General features: G+C 50.9%; 7 protein-coding genes across 7 annotated transcripts; 5 read left to right on the top strand and 2 right to left on the bottom strand.

Moving 5' to 3' along the window:
• Nucleotides 1-2,839: 2,839 nt before the first annotated feature.
• On the top strand, nt 2,840-3,091 carry CTAM01_00834 (uncharacterized protein; the record flags this gene model as incomplete). The annotated part of the gene is made up of 1 exon (XM_060516881.1): nt 2,840-3,091. One exon carries the CDS (start codon nt 2,840-2,842, stop codon nt 3,089-3,091), a length of 252 nt encoding a protein of 83 aa, XP_060388343.1.
• Nucleotides 3,092-4,891: 1,800 nt separating this feature from the next.
• On the bottom strand, nt 4,892-5,668 carry CTAM01_00835 (cytochrome b5-like Heme/Steroid binding domain-containing protein; the record flags this gene model as incomplete). Its single annotated transcript, XM_060516882.1, has 4 exons — nt 4,892-5,073; nt 5,128-5,185; nt 5,242-5,279; nt 5,578-5,668. 4 exons carry the CDS (start codon nt 5,666-5,668, stop codon nt 4,892-4,894), a joined length of 369 nt encoding a protein of 122 aa, XP_060388344.1.
• Nucleotides 5,669-6,173: 505 nt separating this feature from the next.
• On the top strand, nt 6,174-7,836 carry CTAM01_00836 (TPR domain-containing protein; the record flags this gene model as incomplete). Its single annotated transcript, XM_060516883.1, has 5 exons — nt 6,174-6,259; nt 6,325-6,489; nt 6,549-7,231; nt 7,294-7,398; nt 7,466-7,836. The coding sequence occupies 5 exons, from the start codon at nt 6,174-6,176 to the stop codon at nt 7,834-7,836; spliced, it is 1,410 nt and encodes a 469-aa protein (XP_060388345.1).
• A 4,357-nt stretch (nt 7,837-12,193) lies between these two features.
• CTAM01_00837 (uncharacterized protein) lies at nt 12,194-12,454 on the bottom strand (the record flags this gene model as incomplete). Its single annotated transcript, XM_060516884.1, has 1 exon — nt 12,194-12,454. One exon carries the CDS (start codon nt 12,452-12,454, stop codon nt 12,194-12,196), a length of 261 nt encoding a protein of 86 aa, XP_060388346.1.
• Nucleotides 12,455-13,026: 572 nt separating this feature from the next.
• Nucleotides 13,027-13,882, top strand: CTAM01_00838 (uncharacterized protein; the record flags this gene model as incomplete). Its single annotated transcript, XM_060516885.1, has 2 exons — nt 13,027-13,131; nt 13,340-13,882. The coding sequence occupies 2 exons, from the start codon at nt 13,027-13,029 to the stop codon at nt 13,880-13,882; spliced, it is 648 nt and encodes a 215-aa protein (XP_060388347.1).
• Nucleotides 13,883-14,396: 514 nt separating this feature from the next.
• Nucleotides 14,397-15,186, top strand: CTAM01_00839 (bZIP transcription factor; the record flags this gene model as incomplete). The annotated part of the gene is made up of 3 exons (XM_060516886.1): nt 14,397-14,537; nt 14,597-14,782; nt 14,845-15,186. The coding sequence occupies 3 exons, from the start codon at nt 14,397-14,399 to the stop codon at nt 15,184-15,186; spliced, it is 669 nt and encodes a 222-aa protein (XP_060388348.1).
• A 6,854-nt stretch (nt 15,187-22,040) lies between these two features.
• Nucleotides 22,041-22,708, top strand: CTAM01_00840 (uncharacterized protein; the record flags this gene model as incomplete). Its single annotated transcript, XM_060516887.1, has 3 exons — nt 22,041-22,086; nt 22,170-22,326; nt 22,456-22,708. 3 exons carry the CDS (start codon nt 22,041-22,043, stop codon nt 22,706-22,708), a joined length of 456 nt encoding a protein of 151 aa, XP_060388349.1.
• Between the last annotated feature and the right edge of the window lie 1,046 nt (nt 22,709-23,754).

The following is a 23,754-nucleotide window of genomic DNA, read 5'->3' on the forward strand; positions in this document are numbered from 1 at the left end:
CTTGGGGGAACAGTTTGGGGGGACCGGGCCAATGAGGCAACCGCGAGGGCGCAGTCATTCGCTTGTCCGCCCTGCTTTTTGGGGAATTCTCGGTGAGCAGAGTACGCCGTCGCCTCATTCCATCCAATCAACGGTCAAAGAAATGTAGGCAACCACACGAGGCAGCCAGCAAGGCAACCACCGCCGCACCTTCCAAGGCGTCCCAAAGATGGTTCGCCATTTTTCCACTTCCATCACCGCCACAACCTGGGCCGACCGAACAAGCAAGAAAAAGCAAGCCGAAGCACAACCGTTCAGAAAAGACAAGGACATACTGACAGATAACGGGTTCGATAAAGACCTTACACGAGGTCCACGATCATCTATTCGAATGCCAGAACACTCCCTCTTCTCAAATCGCCCTGAAACCGGCGGGAAAACGAAATATCTGAATTAACGCGATTGCGAGTGAACGTAAACCAAGGTACCTAACCTGAGGGAGCATATTCTCTATCCCACTCATTCCTATGCAACACTTCTGCCAGCCACGGACAGTTTACCCCGAATCTGCGCTCTGGGGGCATATCTACACGAGAGTTCGACTCTTGTCTCTCTCGGCTGACACAACCAATTTTGGCTGGGACGCTCAAGACCAATGAGGTCATCAGTAGCCCCTATTTCAATATAGAGTACAAGGGCTTAGATGGCAACCGCTAGATCATGGGCTATCATCTATTCGTACTTCCATGGTCTCGATAGTGTCAGTCCTTGTCATTGAGCCAGGCCGGAACCACCTGTATGGCTGCGAAAATAAGGTAGGTAGGCGACATCCTCGAGCCTGAGCCGCCATTTTTGGGCATCATCGCATCCAATTTTCGGCCAACTATCAGTCACCTGAGGTTATCCGCACACCGGTGCTCGCTCCTGTTTCCAACAAAGAAGTTGACCAAGCTTGTCGACAAGCTTTGCGCAAGGGCGCACACTCTTAACTACGACGCGGCAGCAATGTCTTCATTGCAATACACTGACGGCCGTGAGCACCGCAATGTCCCTTTTCACGGTTCCGCCGAACTTCTTCTCTCGCAGCCATCCATGTGTATCTGTCCCCTCGTTTCCGTTGGGCAAACTGCACATTTTCAAGGGCGTGAGCGCTTTTGTGGGGGAGCAAGACCCAGGTTGGATAAGCATGACAGGAAACGAGAGTGTGCTTCGGAAAAGATATGATATGTCATTATTTATGTCGCTCTCCGATAGTACAGACCTTCGCTGCGTACGGAGTCTTTCGGAGCTTGCTACTTATTTCCGATGACCTACCGTTCACTTGAAGATCAGTAGTCGTGGATGGCTACATATGTATGCGATTACAAAACGCTCAACTGAGCGGGGCATTGTCCCTTGTTGCACAGTATCACGAGTGCAACATGTTGGACACGACATTTACTCCCCACCACATGAGCCTTCGCTTTTGCGCCGCGCGGCTCCATTGTGTTCTTACGTCTCCAGGATCATGGCATCCATAGATTTTACTTTAAGGGGATCATTCGGCCGTATCTTCGGATTCGCCTGGTGGCTCGCCCGTTTCGCAGACGGATATTCGATGTTTGCTCTTTGCCAAGGAGCGAGTGTCCCTCTCAGCTTACTTAAACCCGCCTATCGGGCCGCTCCGCAAGATGCAAGCGACTTGGATCCCAACCTGACGGTCTAGACTGATTGGGTGGCACAGGTGCCACCCTCTCGGCCGTCAAATTCTTGACGTTGATAATGTCACACACACTGCTTCCAGTTGCGAGACGAACTTGATGCGATGATGGGAGGAACAGAACAAGAGTGTAGATCATCCACAACTGACAAGGTAATAGCAACGGCGGTGGCTGCCCGGTTGAGAATAGCAAACATCTGCCGATATACTGAACAGCACTGCGTTTAGACGGGGCGGCCCAGTAATGTCCCGGAGGGCCGCTCAACATCGTGAGACCGATGCTATTAAAGACATGTTGATGAACGTCTGCTGCAGAGCTATGATGTCAACTCAAGATGTTTCAACTTTAATCTATTTTGCAACGTGTACGTGGAAGGAACATCCTGGCGTTTCATCAGTATATCTGGCTCACTGGTGACTTCATTCTATGCCTCAAGGCCCGAGGCAGGCTTCGAAGCGCCTCGTGCCGGGAAACGAAGTAGTTCCTGCATTCTCTTCATCTACCCGGCCAACGGATGCAGTCTTCTCTTCCGGCCTGCATGATCCATCACCTCTATGGCCAAAGGCTAGGTAGCTTTTGGAGCTCGCAAGGAGTAAATAATGGGTGATCTCGCCCCCACCACTCCACGTTAAACCTGGTCATCCTCACGAGCAGGTATCTTGACATGGCATGCCACCAATATGGCAGCAACACACGCACAGTGTGCCATGTACCCAGGCTTCTCAACGTCCTTCGGCAAGACCCTTTGCGTCCATGTGCAAATCGACTCTTAGATAAATATGACAGATATTGTTGCGGCCGATACTTTGAAGCTCGGGGATGTGATGTATATAAGATCGAGCGAACTCGCCAGAGAATAACCACAGAGATCCTCCTCATATTCACCTCTACTCACATCGTCTACTTCGTTCAGATCACAACTCCTTGAGTAGCACTTCTTAGCTTTCACGGCTCTCGCAAAACCACGCTTTTTTCGGATAGTCTCAGTTGTAGGACATCCCTTGAAACGGATCTGGACGGCCAGACTGTACGTATATAAACGTTCTCTTGTAATCATAATGTTTTCAACGAGCTGACTCAGAGTCGTAGCTGCTGTTATAAGCTTAATCAGATTACAAAGAGCACGAAGTACTCCCCCACCGAAAACCCCCCATCTCAAGATGTGCGACTGGGAGGAGTTCCTCTTCACCTGCAACCACTCCGTTCTACGGCTCAAGTCGTACTGCCACTTTGCCCGCAACGATCCCGGCCACCAATGCTTCGGCGTCAAGGTTCTTCGCAACTCGTGGCAGCAGAGCGTCCCGTGCGATAACTGCATCTTGGCCTGGCAGGGACAGGGTCACCCGCATTTCGGCTCCGGGCAGCATCGTCAGCAGGAGTTTATTGGCGGCCAGCAACAACGTCCCCATTAATTCAGTCCAGTCGCTTTCAAGCCTTCTTTTTTTGAGAGCACCTTTGCGCGTCAGGGGGAGAGTGGCATGGATTATGTTCATTGGGTCAGGTGCGAATATCGTAGAGATAGGGGCTTCAAGTGTACGCCAGATTGTCTATACAGCAACTGTGATTTTCGAAGATGTTTCAATAGCTAGAGATCGCAAGAGTTTCTGTCCCACACAGAATGTTAGGTTTACTTGATTTGTGGGGGGATGGTAGAACGAAAAGTATATGGTGGTCACGCTCAGTGTAATTGTCCTCTTTCTCATTTATTACAATGAAGTGGGTTGGATGACAGTGTTTCCCTGCTCTAGCAGGATGATGAGCAGCCTGGGAAGTTGTGTTACATGGTCTAGATTTCTGTAGGAACGACCCAAATCTTACGCGGGCTTATGCATGTTATTACTTTGACGAGGAGTGACGTGAGGACTGACATCGGTCTGATGTTTCTGGGATTTGTTGATTCCGGAGTGCCTGGAGTAAAGTACCAAGGCTCACTCCGACACGGTTCTGCAAGCATTTGTTACACACTTTTCAAGAGTAGGTAGAATACTGGACAGTATTTAGGACATTAAACTGAACCCTGAAACGAAGAGGACATTCATCTGTGATTGAGGCTGCCCATTTACACGCTTCGCTGAAGCCTCAGGCCCATCAAGATTCGTACTTCATGGCGAAACTTTCCCAAATTTCGCTACTGACTATTCTCCAGCCAGACAGAGCTAAAGCAGTTGTCAAAGGTTGTACACTCGAGTGTAGAGTCCCGTACTTCGACATCTCCTAAACAATTTCACCGAGTCCCAAGACTAGCGCCGTCCGTTCTAGGTCTCATCAGAGATGGCAGAAGCATACTCCATGTCATAAAGAAGCATTTCATTCAGCATAAATTACTTTGGAGCAACCGGATCTCAAGGTGCCCAACCATACGATGTCGGGCTTAAGCTAAGTGCGTAAGCACGATGAACAAGTACTTCTGCAAGGTATGTCGTACAAAGGGACTCTAGAGATTGAGCTGCCCCTATGAAACGGGATTTGTGACGCTGTTAACGCGATCAGTTTTCTGCAGGGCAAGTCGAAGGAAAAGGGATGAAGAGCTGAAACGCAAGGCGATGTTAATGGCTGGGAGCCTGCAGTGACTCTGGGACACGTCATTTGTCATTTGTTCAACGACTTAATGATTTGGAAATCTCTGCTCAGCCACATGGTTTTCGTATTCAATATAAACTGGTGCCCGAGATATGGCTGTTTCTTTAGTCGAAGTAGATACTTGTCGTGAGCGATTGGGCGTCATTTCACCGATCGTCGATGTAGGGGTAGCTACTTACGCCCGGGACTGTGTCGCGACGTCGTGCAAGAACAGTGGCATCGCATATGAACGACATATGCAGTACACATTCTAACACATGTGTGTGGATGGATTAGGAATTTTTATCGCACACTTCCTTGAGTATAAGGCAGCTTTACATCGGAGCCTTGTAATGTGCGATGGAATCTCGATATCATGGTAGCGAGGAAACACATTTTCAGCTGTAGACGACTTAGACATCAACGAATGTCTGGGTCTACATAACATGAGAGTAACTAGGGTCACCCGAGATGTTCTCTCACTCACTTCTCGGCGTGGGATTATTGACGCAAGGTATTCAGTTTGATTTTTACGTTTACACACGCTCATGGTAACGTCTCACAGCCAAATGACGGATATCCCTAGCCTCCCGCTTCGCCCACAACCTCCTTCACCCTTCGCTCGAGCTTCAGAGCCGAGCTTTTGGTAATCTTCATTCAAAGTTGGTAGCGCCAGCGACGCGGCCAACAATGTTGTAGCGCTTAGAGAAGAAGGTGATCCAGTCGTTAAGGACACCCTTCTCCTTGTCAGGAAGATCCTGCCAGTCGGCGCTGACGTCCTCAGCCTTTGTTGAGGTCTTTCCGAGAGCACGAGAGGCGTCCTTTCCAGCAAAAACTCAAGGGTTGTCAGTCATGATAGACTGCAAAATGAGATGAATGTTTTCCTTACCGTTGTAGGATCCTCCTGCTTGGTATGCCTTGTTACCTGTTACGTCGTATACGATTCCCTGGATCATAAAACATTAAATTTGCGTAGAAAATGAAGGCCGGCGTGTTTGATTACCTTGATCGCCACGTATGTCTTTCCATTGGGGTCTGAGCCTGTTATATTGTTAGAATTATTGGCGTGGGGTCTATACGATGATAAAACAGTTGCATGCGAGGCCAAGCATATATAGGCATCTTCGAGACCACTTGATGAAAGAGATGACTGAGCCGCAACCGTTTCCAGGTCCACGAACATGTGTTCATGAACTGCAGATTGGAAAAGATACTCGAGCACGATCTTAAGCCCCGCTCTCTTCAACAACTGACACAATCCCTCATGATCATTGCATCAAAAACATGCTGCCGGACAGTTTCGTAGCGGATAAGTAAAGGCAAGAACACTTCGACTTACCATCGGCCTTGGCCAACTCCTCGAGGGTGATGGGGTCATCCTTGGGAGGGGCCAGGGTGACGGGGTTCTTGGGCTCAAACTTTCCAGACATTTTGCTGGCCTTTGCTTGGCTATAAGCTGTTGTAAAGCTTGAAGTTATTGAGCTAGCGATGTGATGTTGGATGGATATGGAGTGCGAGGATTAGGAAGACGTCGACTTCTTACACACAAAATATATGATGGCGGGGAGAAAGAAGCTCGGTATTTGCCCCTCTGAGCCTGGAGCTCTTCCCCACGGTCAAGGTGGGGGAGCACTTGCGACATTGCTGGCTGAGCCTCGGAGTAACTGCCTTCGTGTGATTGGTCGCGCATTGATTAGTATAGACCCACCAGAGCAAGAGCTCCAGACCTGCCGAACAATGCAGGCGAAACTCTCATTGATTTTTGATTGATACGTCACTTGACAGCCGCCCGATTACAGTCAACCACCACGCTCCGTCGCACGAGCTTGGCCCATACCGCACAGCTTGACCGAGCCCCGAGAATCGATACTGTGCCTGCTTCTCAATTGATGACAACGATGGCCGTGTCGCGCATTGCGGCATGTCGGGCAATCAATGGCCTGGGGCTTCGCCAGATCGCAAGGTCGCCCGGAACGTCCACAGCAGCTTTACGAGCAAGCACACCTCGGAATGCTTCAAACGTGTGCAGCCATACCCAATTGAGACACCATAGCACTTCAAATCCTTCTTATAATGGCTCTAAAAGGAACAATGCCTCTTCTCCGCCGCCGCCGCCGCCACCGCCACCACCTTCCGCAAGTCAGCTTTTGAGGGCGATATCCTTTCGCTCGCTGTTAACTTCCCTGACGCCGAGGGGCATCAAGAGGATGTTTAGAGAAAGTCCAGAGGAGCTCGTGCTAGCACTAGCAATGTGAGCTATCTCAAGCCGTCGCTGTTTTCTAGGATAAATAGCTGACCCGAAGTTCTCAGTCTTGCTGGCTTGGCAGGTGTTTCCATCTACATCGTCAAGTTGTACTTCGACTACTTCATGGCCCGTCAGTTCACCAAGTATCCCAAGCCCATCGCCAAATCCCTCCGCCGAGCCCTCTACTACACAAACATCAGCCCCGATCCGAATCTCGCGAGGAAATACTACAAACAAGCACTGGAACAATGCAATGAACTCCAGCTAGACCCGTTCTCAGATGATGTTTTGGGCATTAGGATCCAGACCGCGGCATGGCTCGAAAAGATCGGAAACTACCAAGGAGCCATTACTGTGTTGGATTCTGTGCTCAGAGACTGCCTCAAGTGGGTGGAATGGATGGAGAACTCCGTTGCAGATGGAACAGTAGAAAAGTCAGGAAAGCCGCCTGCCGCGAAGCCTCTGTTGGAAAATCAACGACTCGCAGTTCCGGAGAATGGCGAGGAGAAGGTTGTCGAAAACCTGTGGCATAAGCGCACCCGCCTTCTGGCCAAAGCCGTCGGAACTAGCACTAAGCTTGGTGCCCTTTACTCGGACGAGCATGTTTTGGAGCCAGAAAACTCCCTGGCCCGACTAACGTGGGCCGTCGAAACGGCACTGGCAGAGTCAAAACGACGCCACAAGGAAGGCGTCAAGAAGGATGAAGGTTCTTGGATGAGCCCAGAAGAAATTGGCGGTGCCATGGAGTGTTGGTCTCCCATGAAGCCCCCTATATCGTACCCACTTTCAGGTTACTGACAGAGTTAATAGCCCTCGCCCAACACTACGAGACTAAATCCCAGTTCCATCTGGCAGTACCTCTCTTGTTCCAAGCATTACGACTTTGTGCTAGCCCTTGTCATCGAGTAACTATCAGTATGTCCTCAGGCCCCTGGACTTGAGTTAGAGTATATTTCAAGAATGAAACTGACACACTCTCCAGTGAACAATCTGGCTGCAGCATTTGCCCAGCACCCTCTTCAGACCCCGCTGGACGCCATTCCCAACGCGCCTGCCACTTCCGACGCAATAGTCAGTCCCAACATGCCAACAGACCGAGCCGGACTCTTGGAAGCTGCGAAGAACTGGGCTAGCAATGCTTACTCACACTCAAAGGATGTCAAGGGAGAGGACCGAACCGAAGAGTGTGACGAAGCTTGCGCCGTAGCATTAACAAACATGGGTGACATCGCTGCCCTACTGGGAAAGAAGGAGGACGCAAGAAAGCGTTTCCAGCAGGCAATCGACATGAGCAGGAAGATTGGCTTCGGTCCCGGCATCTATCAGGCCGAAGCGGGACTTCAAAAACTCTAGGATTATAGAGATACGGCCATACAGACTGCTGGACCGCCCCAGGAATGTGTTCCTCGCCTCGCTTGAGGTATTGCCGGGGCAAACCGGGAGCATCAGGATCCCATGTCGGCGAGCGTATGAACATATCAAAAAGACGAGAGTGATGGTCCCCTCGCGCCCGCAAAGACCCTGCATAGGGCTAGGACTTGGCCAACAGAGACAGGAAGCCGCTTCTGCAGCATCCTTCCTTCGACATGGACCTTTTTCAAATCGATTAGCATGGGTCCGCATACGTGAACCGAAAATAGGTAGATGATGGGGTCTTTATACCTTCCTACGCCGTATCAATGGATTCTTGACTGGGGCGCATATGAGGACGGAGAAATACCACGACGGTAGCCAGGGGCCTCGACTAGGTCGGATTCAGCAGCATCATTGCATCCGGTGCAGGAAGTCCCGACTGTCATAATTGTTAGAGCCACCGCCCATCTAGAAAGATGGCAAACGAACCGGGTTGCTTGGAAGCCAGAAACGGACCCCCTTAAGCTCGATTCAGTACCAGCAGTCCCATTACACCAGTAGCAACGAAAGTGCATACAACCGAATTTGAACCGAGCCGTTGAATGAGTACTTGTTCCGTATCGAAGAGCTATGCGAGGCCCAAGAAACGAATCCGCCACAGTCTCTCACAGTCTCTCAGCCGGTCTCTCTTATGGTGTAAGGCGACGCTTTGATCAAACACAGGACTGCTATGAACCCCTAAACACTCCCGAAGCCCAAGGCCATGATTCTGATGGTTCGAGGGAACTCATCGTCGAAATTGGGACCATAGGTGCCCAGAAATTCGCATGGGGCTAAAATGTGCTCTCACCAATCAAAGGGGCGAATGGCAACGGCTTAGCGTAAAGGCGGGTGCAGCTTGATGGGTCCAGTCCCCCCCTGCAGGCTCATCCCAGCAACTCCAGTGCTGGGGCAGACAAAAATTACCCTTTTCGGAAAATAGTTGGGATGAGTTGGAGAGAGACGGTCTTCGTGGACGAAGAAAACGCTGCCAGCCACCTACCATCAGTTGAACAGCCTGGACGCCGCAGAGTGGAATCTGACACCGACTTGCAAAGATTCCTTCTGCCTAATCTATAGTGGGAAACTACCATGTGGCACGCCCCCGCAGACCCCGAGACAAATCGCCAAACTTCCAAGTCTCGAGGCAAAACGGTGCTCGTTACGCCACCGTTGTTCGCGTTGCCATATCATGCAGCAATTATGCGGGAATACCACATCGTGTCAACTTTTTGGTGTCGCGTTGGATTCCTGGGGTTTGGAAGAGCACCGCACCTTCTGAACTTGAGCACTGAAGACCATTCGCATTTCTCATCGGTGTTCAAAATCTTGGCAGTGTAAGGGGCGCATTCGACCGTTCCGTATACTCCGCAGGCGCCTGATGTCGTAGGACAATCTGAAGACGGCATATGTCTATTCGCTTTCGAGGAGCGATTTCCACGTACAATTCTGCGGTTGTAGCCAGCTGTAGTAGCCATTGCGACTTCCAGTATTGACCTTCAGATACAACAAACAACATATGGTCGCTAATAACAAACCATGGCCTCAAGGACAGAGCCTTGCAGAAGTTTGCGAGTTTCTCCGTCATCTCATGGTCCTCGCTTTCCAGGGCAGGCACATTCCAATGGTCATATGGCCGCCGGCACAAAGTGTGACAGCCCTTTGCGGCTTGCGGCATTTCGGGACATCATGCCGGCATCCACTCAACCGCGATCTTCAAGAAGCAGCCCTTATCTTTGTGGATGAAATCCATCCCGCCATATCTCAAGCGCTTTTTTTTTTTCTTTTCTTCCCTCCTTCCCTGGCCCGTCGTGGCACGTGGCTCATGCACGCCATGAAGAGCGAAGGCTCATGTACCTGGACATGAAGATGAGTCTGTCTCTCATGTTCCACGAATCTCAAGGACAGAACAATTTTCATCAGGTCAACTGAGTGCTTCCATTTGTGACAAAAGTGCATGGCACCACCTTGTCCAGCTCTTGACTGGGCAAGCAATCACACTTGATTAGCAGAATAGCAACGAAGAGAACTGGCCTTTGATTTTGACAGAGAAATCTCTTTTGCTACAGCCGATAGCGCGCCTACACCTACCTATCAAAGAGTCAACGGAGATTGGACCCGAAATTTCTCACGGAATTCCGCTCTGCTAGTATTTACCCCGTCGCATTAGAAACACCAACTTACATGTTGCGGGCGAACGCCGAGTTGAAAGACACCTCCATGGATACATGGACGGACGAGGCCTTGGTATCTCATTCGACAATTTTGTTCTGCTTCTCGCCCGGGGCCTGTAGCAGAGCGCTACGGGGACTGTATACCATGGCCTACGTTCGTGGATTTTGGCTCAGCTATTCGTAACTCACCTGCTGTCGCCAAGGTGGGTCGGCAGCTTTTAAAATAGACTTGACTCGGCCGAGCTCTAACCTCATCCGTCCGTCATCAATCCAGCTCTACGGATTGAATCCCATCTTCCCGGGCCAGGATTACTCTATCCTTAGTCGAGGCCAGATGAACCAGTCTACGACTGTCGTCACTCACCAATACTCGCGATCCATGGCCCGCCGTAGAGGCAACAGAGACCACCGGTTCTCAAGCCAGCTTCCTTCGCATTATGGGGGCTAGTACCCTTCGAACGCCCTGACAACGCCTGAATCCCAGTAAGTATGGTTCCACGGGAAATGGGGACGCGGGTAACGCTAACGGCTGCAGCATGACAAAACAAAGCTGGGCCTGTGATTGGCATGTTCGTACAGTTGTGGAAGACTAGGGTTCGAAAATACACCAAGAATAATACAGCCATGCATCAGAACCCCGCCCTTCCGCTGAACTCGGGAGCGGAGAATGGGGTCGAGAAGACTACAACAGGGACCATATATGGCTGCCTGATCTCGAGAATAGCGACCGACCCGTGGCGAAACTTACCCTTCAAATCTCGCAGAAATCATGCAACGAGCGGCAAACTATTGGCATCCTTCTGTTGCCATAATTGTCACAATGGCCTGCTATTTCCGGTTGGGAAGCGGACTTCAACCAAAGGCGAAGTGTAAGAGACCGTTTCGGGAGTTCCGGTGTGGAGTTCCACCCGGGAGCACGGGCTGCGAACGATAGGATTCGGATCCGGGGAGGAAGAGGAATGCTGATCTTCGGCCGCCTCACCTTAAGGTTATTTGGAGGTGGCAACCATGAGGTCGACACCACGAGGTCACCTCACGGCTTGCGAGAAGCGGCGGATCAGATCATGTTACAGCAAAAATATGGATGCGGCGTTTGCCAACTTACTCAAGCCTCCTCTTTTCGACTCGCAAAAAAAAAAAAAAAAAAAAAAAACAGCGAGGCTACGATAACGGTGATGAGCAGTTTGAAACGGCGCATTAGATCAACATCAGTTGTCTTGGTAAGGAAAACCGGCAAAACGTTGCAATGAGAGAACAACGCCCGCTAGTGCGGCGGAATTCCACTACACAGGTCACATCACACTCATGTTGCCCCGTCGAACGCCAATGGACACGCTCTATACTCATTTTCAGTATCCAACTTTCCTCACAATTTGGTCAATGAGTCCTTCAAGGAATGAGGCATCGTTTCCCTTCTTTTCACTGAGGTTAATCGCTTACACGATACGATATAAGATATCCAAGCCTCAAATGGTTGAGTTGTGGCTGTGGTGGGGGCGAAAGACATCAGACAGACTGGCAGGGCCACCGCTTATCAGATGAAGATCCGTGCAATATACGGATGCTGCAAGAGCAAGGAGCAACAAGGTATTCGACCGTCGGCCCTTGCGAATTTCACTAGACATGGGCGGATGAAAAGACACATCCCAAGTGTTCCACTATGCCAATGTTGCAGAATTGACCCCACGGCCTAGACCAACACCACCTCTCATCGGATACTTGTCCGCGATGTCCCACCCCGGATTGAGAGTCCACTCTCACAAGATTTGGGGGGAATTGGAGAAGACAACAAATCCCATGTTACTTCTCCCCCCTCTTTCTCTCTTGTTCTCGCATGTTGTTCCACACCACTCCCCGTCCCGACTAGCTGAATGCGCTGTAGACCGAAGCACAGCATCACAACACTGTCGCAAGGTTCCTCGATACATATCGGTAAACTATGCCGTCTATCAAGATCAAAAGAGCGACGGGAGGGATTGGCCATTCTGGCGGAAATTAAGTTGGGAAGTGCGTATAGGATCCCACCAGCATCTCTCTTGTGTCCTAGTGTAGAATTTCTAGTTGCCTCGCCCTAGCTCCGGCCGACGACCGAGTTAAAGTCTAACCAGAAGACGTCCAACCACCATTGACAGCTGACAGTCCCGTCACAGCAGGTTTGACGTAAGGTGCCCATTTCTTCGCAAGCAAGACTCGAGGAGACTTCTATTGTTGGCACTGCGGAGTACCTTAGCTTTGGGCCCTGGGACCGGGCCAGCCTGGCAAGGCAACGACCCCCTGCCAAAGCTGCACTCACGCGGTGAATGTGCCACTATCCTGCATACCATTAATTGTAGGTGCGGTTCGTGATGAAATGCGTACGGAAAGAACAGCAAACGCAGACAGCTTCTTTTGGGGTTGAGTAGCATTGGCAACTCTTACCCAAGTTCGTGGGATTCGGAAGCATGCGAAGCCTGTGCAACGTAGTCATCACCTTCGTCATATTGCTTGGACACTTCTTCTCGCTAGAAGCCGACAAGAGACCGCAGCCCCGAGTCTGCGCCGGCTGTGACTGATACGAACGCCCAGAAGGACTTTTGGCATGGGCAACAGGGCAAGCCGAAGCGTGTAACAGCCACCACCGTCCAGCAACTTTACATGTCATCAACCAGACATAACAACGCCCCATCCAATCTCGGAGTATGTCGTCCTGTTCTTCGCCCCGGCAGGCGATCCAATAAGGGTATTTGACGCACTGGGCATCTCATCTTCGAGATCCCCCGGAGAACGGCGACAGAACGGCATGCACCAAGCTGCTGCCGCGTTATGCATACACCCTTACTGTGCTGCCCCCCCCACAGCTCAGTTCCAAATTGGGCTCCGCCCTTTAGAACGAGAAGTCTATCCAGAATAAAGCTTTGCTGCTGGGAAACGAATCCCAAAAGGCGGGATTGCGATTCCTACGCTCGGCAGCAGCCCACCGACTTGCCACACCCCTCCCATGCCTTCTCGGTCTTGGGCAACGTCGACGAATGCAGAGGTTGCTTTCGTGGTTCCAGCGCCGGTCACTAACACCTTCTGCATGCCGGACGGATTGGCCAACTCAGTAAGCCATGGATGGGCTTGTGGAAAAGATTCTCAAAACCGTTGGCAATGCAGTGTTGCTATTGACTCGCAGCGAGCATGATTTTTTGGCAGCGAAGAAGCGAGCCTAAGATAACTTTGGCGTCGTCTTCACCGAAGAGGAGACCGAAGAGGCGAGAACACGGACGTTTGCCTTTCCAGGTTTTCTAAATTCTTCTCATTGAGGCTAGGATCATGAAGAATCTAGCAGACCAGACGAAGAGGCTAGATCTGGCTGCGGCGATGCTTTCGTAAACCTGTCGTCTGAATTTTCGACTCGTCAGATTAAGAACCTGAAGACGCAGAGCTATCCCAACTGGCCTACACACGACGTCGTGGTCGAGAAGGCTCAGCATCATGCAACGGCGGCAGGGCCAAAGCTAAACGGCACCGCGTCGGCTTACTCGACCCCTCACCTCCGTCTTTGCGCACCGTCTCCCGTCCTAACCCGTCAACCCGTTCAAATCTGGTTCCGTCTTGCTGGGACCCCTTGCAACATCGCAGCCCGTTCGAAGCGGGTCCTTGGCAAATGCAAAAAAGACAGCGGCGGTCTCCATACCCATCCCTGCCCGCACCATCACCACCCCTCCACCCGGTTCAAGCTCTTCGACCAGGCCCAGAATGGAGGCGGCGGCGATTCTTCTTTCGCTCTTGGCTTCTCCATCACGCTACCCAGAGCACCACACCAGGGACCAGGAACAAGGAGGGTGCGAGAGGGACTGCTATGCGTCTAAGCAGCCCACGAGCTGGTGCGCTATCTGGGGCCCAATCGACGACCCTGTGCCCCATTGGATTGTTGCGTTGCCGGTATGTACGTTGTGGTCCTGGCAATGTCTGTCAAAATGTTGCTTACCTACGTATTTACGAACCAGAGGATACTGCTTTCACACATGTGCATGTAGCTTCTGCTCTACTAACTAGTTTCCCCGAGTCTTGACATACCGGCACCCTGTCCGGAGCCTAGCTTTGTCTGCTGCGTCTCTTATCCCATGCGTCGCGCCATATATATTTCCTCCCAGCCCGGTTGCAAAGCATCATGGTGTAGCTTAGTTCGCATTACACATCACCTTCCAGACACACCTTTCTAGACGACGCGTTGCCCATTTACCTCCTCGTATATATCATCCCACTGTTCGCCCAGACTTCACAGCCCTTGAACCACGAGACAACATCTAATCGACCCGTTTTCCATCTCATACACCATATAACTTTTCCATGCCTCGCCCCACTGCCACCCAATCATTACACATGGACCACTCACTGCCACTCAACATGTACGACGACATGGATGCATTCTTGGATATGGAAGCACCGTACGTCTATGACGAAACAGAGCAATACTTGGACACTGCCAGCTCATCTGAGTCAACGAGCCCCATTATCTCAACCGTGAGTTGGCGCCTCATTCACATAGAAAGAGATTTCAAATTGACCAATGCGTGTCGTAGTTTGACATGACCTTTGTAAACGACTTCAATGGCACCGACCAAGGCATTTATCCTAGCCCAATGAGCTCCTCCCGCGATACAGCATCACCTCAGCCTACCATGGATGAGAAAGCTGGAACAACCAAGGGCCCAGCTAAGAGAAAGCGTGAAAATCGTTACAAGAATGCGCCTCCTTCGGTGCTCTCAGTAGGTTTCCAGACCTGACGTCAACTCAATTGTAGCAGTGGATTAACCCAAATCTTCAACAGCGTCGTCGAGCACAAAACAGAGCCTCACAAAGAGCATACCTCGAGCGCAAAGATCAGCGCATAAAGGATCTCGAGGTCATGCTCTCAGACCAGAAGCAGAAGAACGACTCCCTTAGCCAAGCCTACTCTGCCCTCCACGCCGAGTTCCTCAAGATTCGGGGAGCGCAAGCGAGGTCGGCGCAACAACAGCAACATCAACACATGCCGCGACACCCAGCCGCGCCGGCAATGGCTTACGATCCGACCGCCGCCGCCCACATGGGCATGTCGTCACACCCAGGCGCGATGGAATTCGCGGACAACATGTTCATGTTTCAGGATATGCAGACTTACACCCTCTAAAGAGTGGGAAAGCTGCCTTGAGAGAGAGGGGTCGGATAATGGGTAATTGAGCGAGCGGCAAGAGAAAAGCAAAAACAGGGGCCGCGAAGAACATCTCACTCGTTTTCGAGGAAAAAGAAGAAAAAGATCGGATGCTCAAGATATGGACGCGCAATCGAATGACATGACTGTCAAAAACGTACGGATGGAATACGACCGAGTGGCTTGACGAATGCGGAGGTTCGCCTGATTTTTTTCTCTTTTCATCACACTCACTCTTCTCATCAGCTTTGTTCTTTCTGGTTTCTTCTTACTTGCTTTGGGTCCCGGCGTGCTTGAGATTCCTGGCTCTATTATTAGATGGCAAACATGGGCTGGCAGGCATCGGACTTCATTCTACTTTTGTTCTTGTTTTATCTGGCGTTTCTTGGGAATATCGGAGTCTGGTTCACAGTTCTCTTGATGATGATGACAACGATGGGAGGCCATTCCGAGAGGAAATTCTTTCCCCGCATTCGAATGTCACGATGCACACACAATTAGTCTTTTACACACTCGTTCAAAAAGAGGGGAGGCTCGGATGTTGGGGGGGGGGGGGGCAATGGGAAAAACAAACTTTAGGGAAGTTTAGTCGAGAGCAGAATATGAAATGACACGTGAGATTCCCATCCAAGACTGCGCATTTTCAAATTACCTAGATGTGGGATTCTCAGAGTTTGGGACTAGTATAGGGAACCCCGCAACTCAATGACGGTAGAATCGTACAAGAGTCCCCCAGTCTCTAGAGTTTCTCGGTCAGAGACCTGTTTTTTTCTTTCCTCTTTGGGCCTTTCTTCCTTGGTCTAGAGAGAGAATCTCGGTCTGCATGGCTGAGGGAGAGGGGGCGGAGAGGACCACGGGCATGGGTTAAGTCTCTGCCTAGTTCTTGATAACCTTGTTCAGCTGGAAGATGGGGGGGTTTACGTTTATAAATATCACCATGCTAAGGTACATCCATCCGAGAGGGAGGGTGGGTTGCAGATCAATCTCTCAATGTAGGACGGAAGTGAGCTTTCTTGGTGAGATAATTACATGCGATTCTGGAATGGGTATATGCCAGGTGATTTTCTCTTTACCTGGGTTCGAGTTTGGGGAGGAGGGCCTCGAGATGTGTGTGTGGTGTGCGTGGCTTTGCCGAGATCCTTGTGGGAAGAACCCAGCTCCGGGGCGGAGGTTTGAACCTCCCAAGCTTTTGGGGGCTGTTGTAATTGGCTCACCGGGATAAAATCCGTCAACCGTTGAGCAAGAACGGCCGGCGAGCCACAGAAAAATAAAAAGACAGTAAAGCTAAAGGAGAAGGGACAAGGCTTGTTGGTCCCCTTGCCTATACCCTCACCTTGCCGGTATCTGTTTGCGTATGCATACACCTGCCCTCAGCCCTGTTAAACCCGTGTGTGAGTGGAGGAGGGTTGATTTTTCAAAGCGGGATGTTACTCATCATCGACTCACGTCAGCACCCTGTTCGACGACAACGACACCTTTAGCCTTGTTCCTTTTTGGGGGTCCAAAGAGATGTTGGCGAGCAAGCAAAAATTACTGGCTCCTAGGACAGGCTCCGTAACCTGCCTTCCTAGTTGATGCTATTTCCTTCACCACGTTAAGCTTTCGAGACCCGCTCTGTTTAGGACGTTCGTACATGTAACTTGGAGATATCTAAGCCTCGCTGTTCATGCGTAAACAATGAAGCTTTTTTCTTGATGAACCTGAAGCTTGAGCAAGTTTAAGAAGCGCGCCTGCGTTGAAACGTGTGTGGCTGTGAAGAGGACGCGGCTAGATCTGCAATGCATTTGGGCTTCATCGTTTATTATTGGGTATGTGCGCGAAGCGCCGTGAACTCGTGGTTGTTCAGCTCGTGGCAAATCGTTTGAGATGATCCGAGATAACAGCTTGTGGGCTCCAGAATTTTGGGTTTTTGTGTGTTGCTTACGTTGATATCTTACACGAACGATCATCAATTGTATGGAGTGGCGTTGGAATGGCCGTGCTTGTGTCTCTCAACATGGGATGAATGGTGGCTTTGGCTCTTCGAGACTTCTTGCGGCAGGGGTATAGTTTCTTCTGAGCTCGTTGTTGGGCATGAAGGTGTTGATGTTCGGAAGCTGCCGACACGTTATGTACCCAAGTCAGACTCAGAACTCAGTATAATACGGACAGTGTTTGATAGGTAATCAATCCCTTGCTTCTACTAACAAGTTGACTTACATGCCGCCTTCGCAGCTAATATCATTCCGCTGGTGTGACAACGTCAGTGGTGGGAGACTCTTCGGATTGCCCTATGTCTCTGCAAAGGTATGAGCATTGATTGAATTACTCTCATGTAGTGTGATAGTTGAGTAATTCGGAGCTCGGAATGCTACGTTGCCCCTTACCGACCTTGATATCTCGGGAACTCCGAAGCTGATTTGACGACTCTTTGTCACGCTGACATTCAACCTGCCGGGTTGACAGACGAAGGCATTTCCTTCGTTGATCTGATCCGAGTTAGTGTTTCCCTAGTCAGTAGCCGGATGCGTTGAAACGAGTACTTGCAGTATTTCTAGAGCAGGTATGAGTCTTTTCCCCCCGCCGCGCATGTTGCTACTTGGTCAAAATCACCAAGGTCAACGAAATCTTCCACCGCTTCGCGCTACAACTACGTCTGAAGAAACACAGGACACATCCCACCGCATAGAAGGTACCTGATGATGACAAGCGTGGATAGCAAGGCCGAATTTGGCGAGCGAGGTGCTCTGACAATGAAGAATCGTCCGGACTTGGTAAACAGCGCCAGACTTCATTGCTGGACCATTTGACAGGATCCGTCAATGACGACGAAGAAATACTCTCGGATATAAGGCTGTTGATTGTGACATGGCATTCCAAACGAGTATTGCTTCATTCGGCTCTCGTACATTTCTTGCATAGATGGCACGAACGACCGACATCTCCATAGCGGCTATGCGGCTCCTTGCATACATAGCAACGTAAGGCTTTGAGCTCATACACATATGCTTTCTGCTTTGTGTATTTTGACGGTACATGGTCGTGGAGTCGAGGACCCCCCAAGACAAGTTTGTGGCTGTCAGTTGTCGCAGGTTCCTTCCAGAAATTCAGGCTAAGCTTGAGCCTACGCCTCAGAGAACTTGATGTGACCAGCTATGAGCAAATGGCACTGTAGTCTGCCAGGAAAGAAGCAGATAAACCCCAATCGGAATAGACCTTGTCTTTCATGGCATCAAGGAAGCAAATATCGCTGTGGTCTTTACTAGAAGATAGCTAGGATGCTGCATTACTTTTAGGAGAAATATTTCTTTCCTTGATTCAAGGGAATGATGGTATCCTGATAACAATTACGAGATGCGTCGACGCTCAGCTGGCTCACAGTACGAGGTGAGTCTCATCAAGTCAACCTTAAGAAGCCAGCAGACCACTAGATGCAACGATCGTTCCTCGACTAATTTCTATGTTCACCTGGAGAGTAATACTCCAAGTTTGAGCCAATAACTTGAATCTTACTTGGCCGGGTTGAAATGGTGGGAAGGATAAGCGTGGTGAGGTACATCTCAGTTCAAGTTGCCTAGATCTCGTCTGGGCTTGCGTCGGCTGATCTGGGCGCACTTTAAATTATGAAGGCAATTTGCTGGCGGTGATAGCATAGTGTCCTTAGGCAGAGGGTCAAAAAGCAACGTGTCTTCAAGGCTTCGAAAACGATCTTCGGACGGTCGACGGACGCAAGAGTCATGTTCCAAGTTGAATTCCATTGTGTGACCAAGCCTAAGTGACGACCCTGAGAGCGAATGGAATGCAAAATGTCTAGAAACCTCTTTCTCACGGCATTGTTGAGATATTAAAATGATCAATTCATGATAAGGAGAACGATGTTGCTAGATTGACGAATTGGAAATGCGCGAGGATGGGCTCCGGCAAGCAGAGAGCGACGTCCTGAGTGGACCGTTGTGGCGTGGAACTTTGGCGAAGATTCGATGACTCAATCACGAAGATGCCGATCAAATTTCACTGCTGTACAGAGAAAGCTTGAGGCCTTGCGGCAAGTTTTCGTGATAACAGACTTGACTCACACAATCCTTAGCGATACTAGGTCGAGACTGATCGATGCGAGGATAGAAGTGGGACATTCACGGCACAATTGTCACGAGACCCGTGGGGGAGCTGAGGCGTGGCCGCTTGCGTCGAGCTCCATCGATAGCGACCGGACCCCGCTGTTAATGAGGCAGTTCGGGATGACGAGCACTCCGAAATCGCCTTGTCACTTACCTGCCAATTCTGCCTTTGTGACTCTATGGATAGAATCTTGGAAACATCGATTCCGCAATCGTCGGCATGACCATATAATCCACACATACTGATAGCATTATCTGGTCAGCAGAAGATAGAGCCCCAGATAGATACGACAGTAGATCCAGACCAGATAAAGTCAATAGGGCCGAGAGGTAGTAAAGCCTGGCAAACGGAGCCGGAGATCGTTAGAAGATGGGCCCGGTCCCCATCGGCCGGTTTGTCAACTGACGAATGGGATGACAGCCTTGATGGGAATGCGGCAGGTAGATGGGAGACACGTCAAGCGCGCCGTCGAGATAACCAGCTGCAGGGTAGATGGGAGGAGTGTTGCCAAGTGCACAGACGGCGGGGAACCGATTCGTGCGAGTCAGGGGGGCTAACGAATGTGTCCATTTGTATGTACAAGCTGTCAATCGATGGACAGGGCCGAAAGAGAGAGGATCTCTCTGCTGCTCGTGAGCTCTCCGATCCATGCGCCGAACCGAACCCTTGAATCCAATCTTGTCTGAAGTTGAAAGGCAGCTGAGCAGTCGAAGCAGGCTTCAGCGTAGGATGTATTGCGAGATCGGGGGAGGCGAAGTTGGCTTCGAGATAGCTCTAGAAAGCTCTTCGCGTGAGCAGGGTGGGGGCCATTGGTCAATTGACTCGGACCTGACAAGCTTGGCCGGTCCAGGGGTTTCGGGGACCGAGATTGAAACGCGGAATTCCAGGTCATACGGTCAATTCTCCGCGAGATGCAGCGGCATCTCAGACTTGTTGGGACGGGATTTCTTGAGGTTTGGGGGTCTAAGGTACGGAGGCGAGGTTGTGGCAGCTGACGGCTTTGAGGGCCCATTGGGGATCCTCATTCCCCATCAAGCTGGGAGCAGTTTACCATGGAGCTTCTAAAGGTCTCCGTGAGGCAGTATGCGTTAGGTAAAAGCAAAGGGCAGTAACGAGACATGAAGCCTAGAAAGTGGGAAACGGAAGGGAGACGGCAGTCACCGAGCATGAGCATGATCATGTGCCCCGTTGATGCAGCTTGCCGTGATGGAGTCGTTGCAATGCGCCATGCTCAGGCCAGAATAGCGAAGCTTCCACATTGGCCCAAACGAGGCACGAAAGAAGCTGCCTCAGCCACGCGTGCCAGCTTGGGTCCCCGACCTCGGAACCAAGCAGCAGAATGGCACAATTGAGACCCTTGCGGCGTTACCTTGCAGGAATGGATGTAAACAAACGAAAAAGAAGCGGTTGAGCAAACGACGACGACGACAACAGCGACGGCTGATGGAGAGACAAAAAAGGAACCAACGGGTGTGAGACGAGACTGACGATGGGCAGTTTTGGATCAGTTGCGGCCCCGAAATGGCTCGATGGCAAGGGTTCGGAGGTACTGGTCTCGTGCTGCTCCGGTACTTGGGTGGGCGCTGGGATACAGTGGCTTGGACGATGTACCGGGTTAGCGGCGGCTGGTACTGAGGTATCCACTACCCCGCAATCTGGCCACCCGTCCCAGCTGCGGGCTCGTACCTGAGACCCCGGATCCGAGTGGGCCCCTTTGCGTCACTGTGCTCTCGTGGTCAATCAGTCATGGCTGCACATCTGTCAGAAGAACGAGCGACTTCTTTGAGGAAGGAACAATTGGAAACATCTCTCATAGACGGGAAATGGTCAATATTAGATGATCTGGCAACAGGAGAAGCTCTAACCAAGAACCCCAAGCAACTGGATGAGAGGGAGGGGGCGGGTGATGGAATAGCAAAGGAAAGGTACGTCGAGGCACGTAAAGCGTGGAGCTATGCAGTGTTGGAGACCGGCCGACCAGCAAAGACAACACCTTCCCTAGTCTCCAATTCCTCAATGCCGCGAGAGAGGGACAACAAAAAGGTGGCATAATGAAGGTTTAGTCTGGCGTCAGTCCACGTCCATCTCCACTCCCGGCCACTCCCAGTCCATGCCGGCCGGCCCCCGTCCATGTGTCCCAGTGCTCCCAGTGGCACCCCGTTTCTCTTTGGGCCTGCCTTTCCTCGTCCAGCTCGCTCCTGCCGTCCTGATGTGCTTCCCTTGCAGCAGCCCCTCCGTCCGTTGCATCAAGTCACGCGATCCAACTTTCCCAAAGGGACCCCCAGCCGTTCCGGACCTGCTCGCTACTTCCCCCCTTGCCATGCCACCCCATTGGGCAAGCTATCTGATGATCGCGTGATGTGATAGGCTGCCGTTCCCCTCGAGCATTCGTTCTTTAAAAGCATCCTGAGTAGCTCTCCTCATCTACATATCTTCCCCTCCTCCCCTCCATCATCCTCACATCACTACAACCCATCAAGCCGTTCCTCAAACCATCGAATCAACTCATCAAAGACGATCAGTTTTGACCAACCTCAACCAACAACAACCCTCCTCAATCTCACATCGCTGTTCCTGAACCCCTTCAAACACCTTACACGCTTACACCAACTCTTCAACAACACCAATTCCATCAAGAGTCAGTACCCCTTTCTCCTCCTAACGCTGTGAAGCCTCCACCTCCCCCGCATCACCAACCTTTCTGTGATGCTCTTCCCCATCATCTCCGACTTTTTATGGTCTCCATTGCCGAATCGAACATCAATAGCCTCTACGGGCAATGTTCAACCCTTGAATCGTTGTGTCTTCATCCCATTTCGGGCAGCAACATGGCACTTGGCATCTTCGACTAACACTCGTCTCAGTGACTCGATCTCACAAGTACAACGACCGTGACCACGCTGGCCTGGCCGACGGAACTGCCTCTCCCCAAGAGCACCTGCCTCGCTACTTTGCGAAGCACGGCCACGAGGGCGTCGATCCCAAGAAGGTGAAGAAGAATGGTGGCGGCAGAAGCAATTGGTAAGTTTGGACCCCCTCTACCCCACTTACACACGCCCTTCTTGGCAACTTCAAAGCTCCGCCGTATCCTGCCAACGCACGCCAGCTTGACTTAAACTAGATTCAATTGCTAACTTTCATGTTTCATAGGGGCAATGCTGGCGAGGAAGTCATTGACGAGGACTTCCGCTTCACCAATGCTCGCCGCCGCACCAACAGCAGTGGCTTCGCTGATAACATCGGCGCCTTCAAGACCAAGTTCGACGTCAACGAACCCGAGCCTGTCTTTGAAGAGTCCATACACGGCCCCTCCGAGGAAGACGGCGAGGACCTTACCAAGACCGAGTCCTCCGAGAGTGGTCGCTCTTCCGCCTATGGTGATGAGAAGATCACCAAGCACTAATTGTACGACTGTGATGTCTCTTATTCGGGTGCAATCACTCTCATAACCGCTATCCGGCAAGGCAGTCAATGTTCACTTCACGGCTTTTCTTGTTCGTCCTCCGAACCATGTTAACATCAAACACTACAACACAAACACACATTACAATATGCATGGGAGGACATTCTGTTATTTGCTTCAATCATTTCTCTTTCGAAACGGATTCGGCGACATATGGCTTTGTATTTCGAGGAACAGAACGGGGACCTAGGGGGATCTCCGCTCGAAAGATTGACTGCCTCGGTGGCGGATGACAGTATGCATCACGAACTTATCATGACCTGGCGATGAAATAGTCGCCCTTGTATCATCATAAATCAAACGGCCAATGGTCTCAGTAAAAGACCCATGCCTTGTACCAATTATTTTTGCCATATCTGTTCGTGACGCTTATGAGCCTGTGATATCGCGACCCACTCAACTAATGGGGGTGATGCCGTTACTTCATGAAGCTTTTGGTTGATGGTATGTCAGTCATCATTGTTCTGGCTCTTTGAGGCCCCATGACAGATGTAACTGGACTGCTCGCAGCAGCCTCACCCACCACGCTTGTGGACAGGTAAACGCAAATCACAGACGTGGCCCAAAACTTACGGCAATCCCGTATTGGTCTCACATGTACGTTGACAGGAAGGCCTCCAGCTCACGGACGAAAATGAGGAATCAACACGGATTCAAAAGTCCATGCTTCAAAGCTTTTCAGCAACAACGGCCATCAAAACGTAAATCTTCTGAAGGTAAGGTATCCAGAAACTTGGGACCAATTCAAGCTGCTAGGCAGCCACGTTCTCCTGGCACAGAGCATGACCATATCAGCCTGAGCAAAGCATCACCACGCCGTCACTTCGCCAGAGCATACACCTGCTAAAACTATTTCGATTCAGCCTGATATGAGCAGACAGCTATAGGCAAGCCACCTTCAATGCCACTTGTAGTCATATGCGCCATCAGAAAGCGAAATACTCGTCGAATCTGCCTTCCTTTACATTCCCCTCAATACGCGGGCT

The sequence above is a fragment of the Colletotrichum tamarilloi genome (assembly GCF_030869305.1).
Source record: "Colletotrichum tamarilloi strain Tom-12 chromosome Unknown Scaffold_2.1, whole genome shotgun sequence".
Lineage (NCBI taxonomy): Eukaryota > Fungi > Ascomycota > Sordariomycetes > Glomerellales > Glomerellaceae > Colletotrichum > Colletotrichum tamarilloi.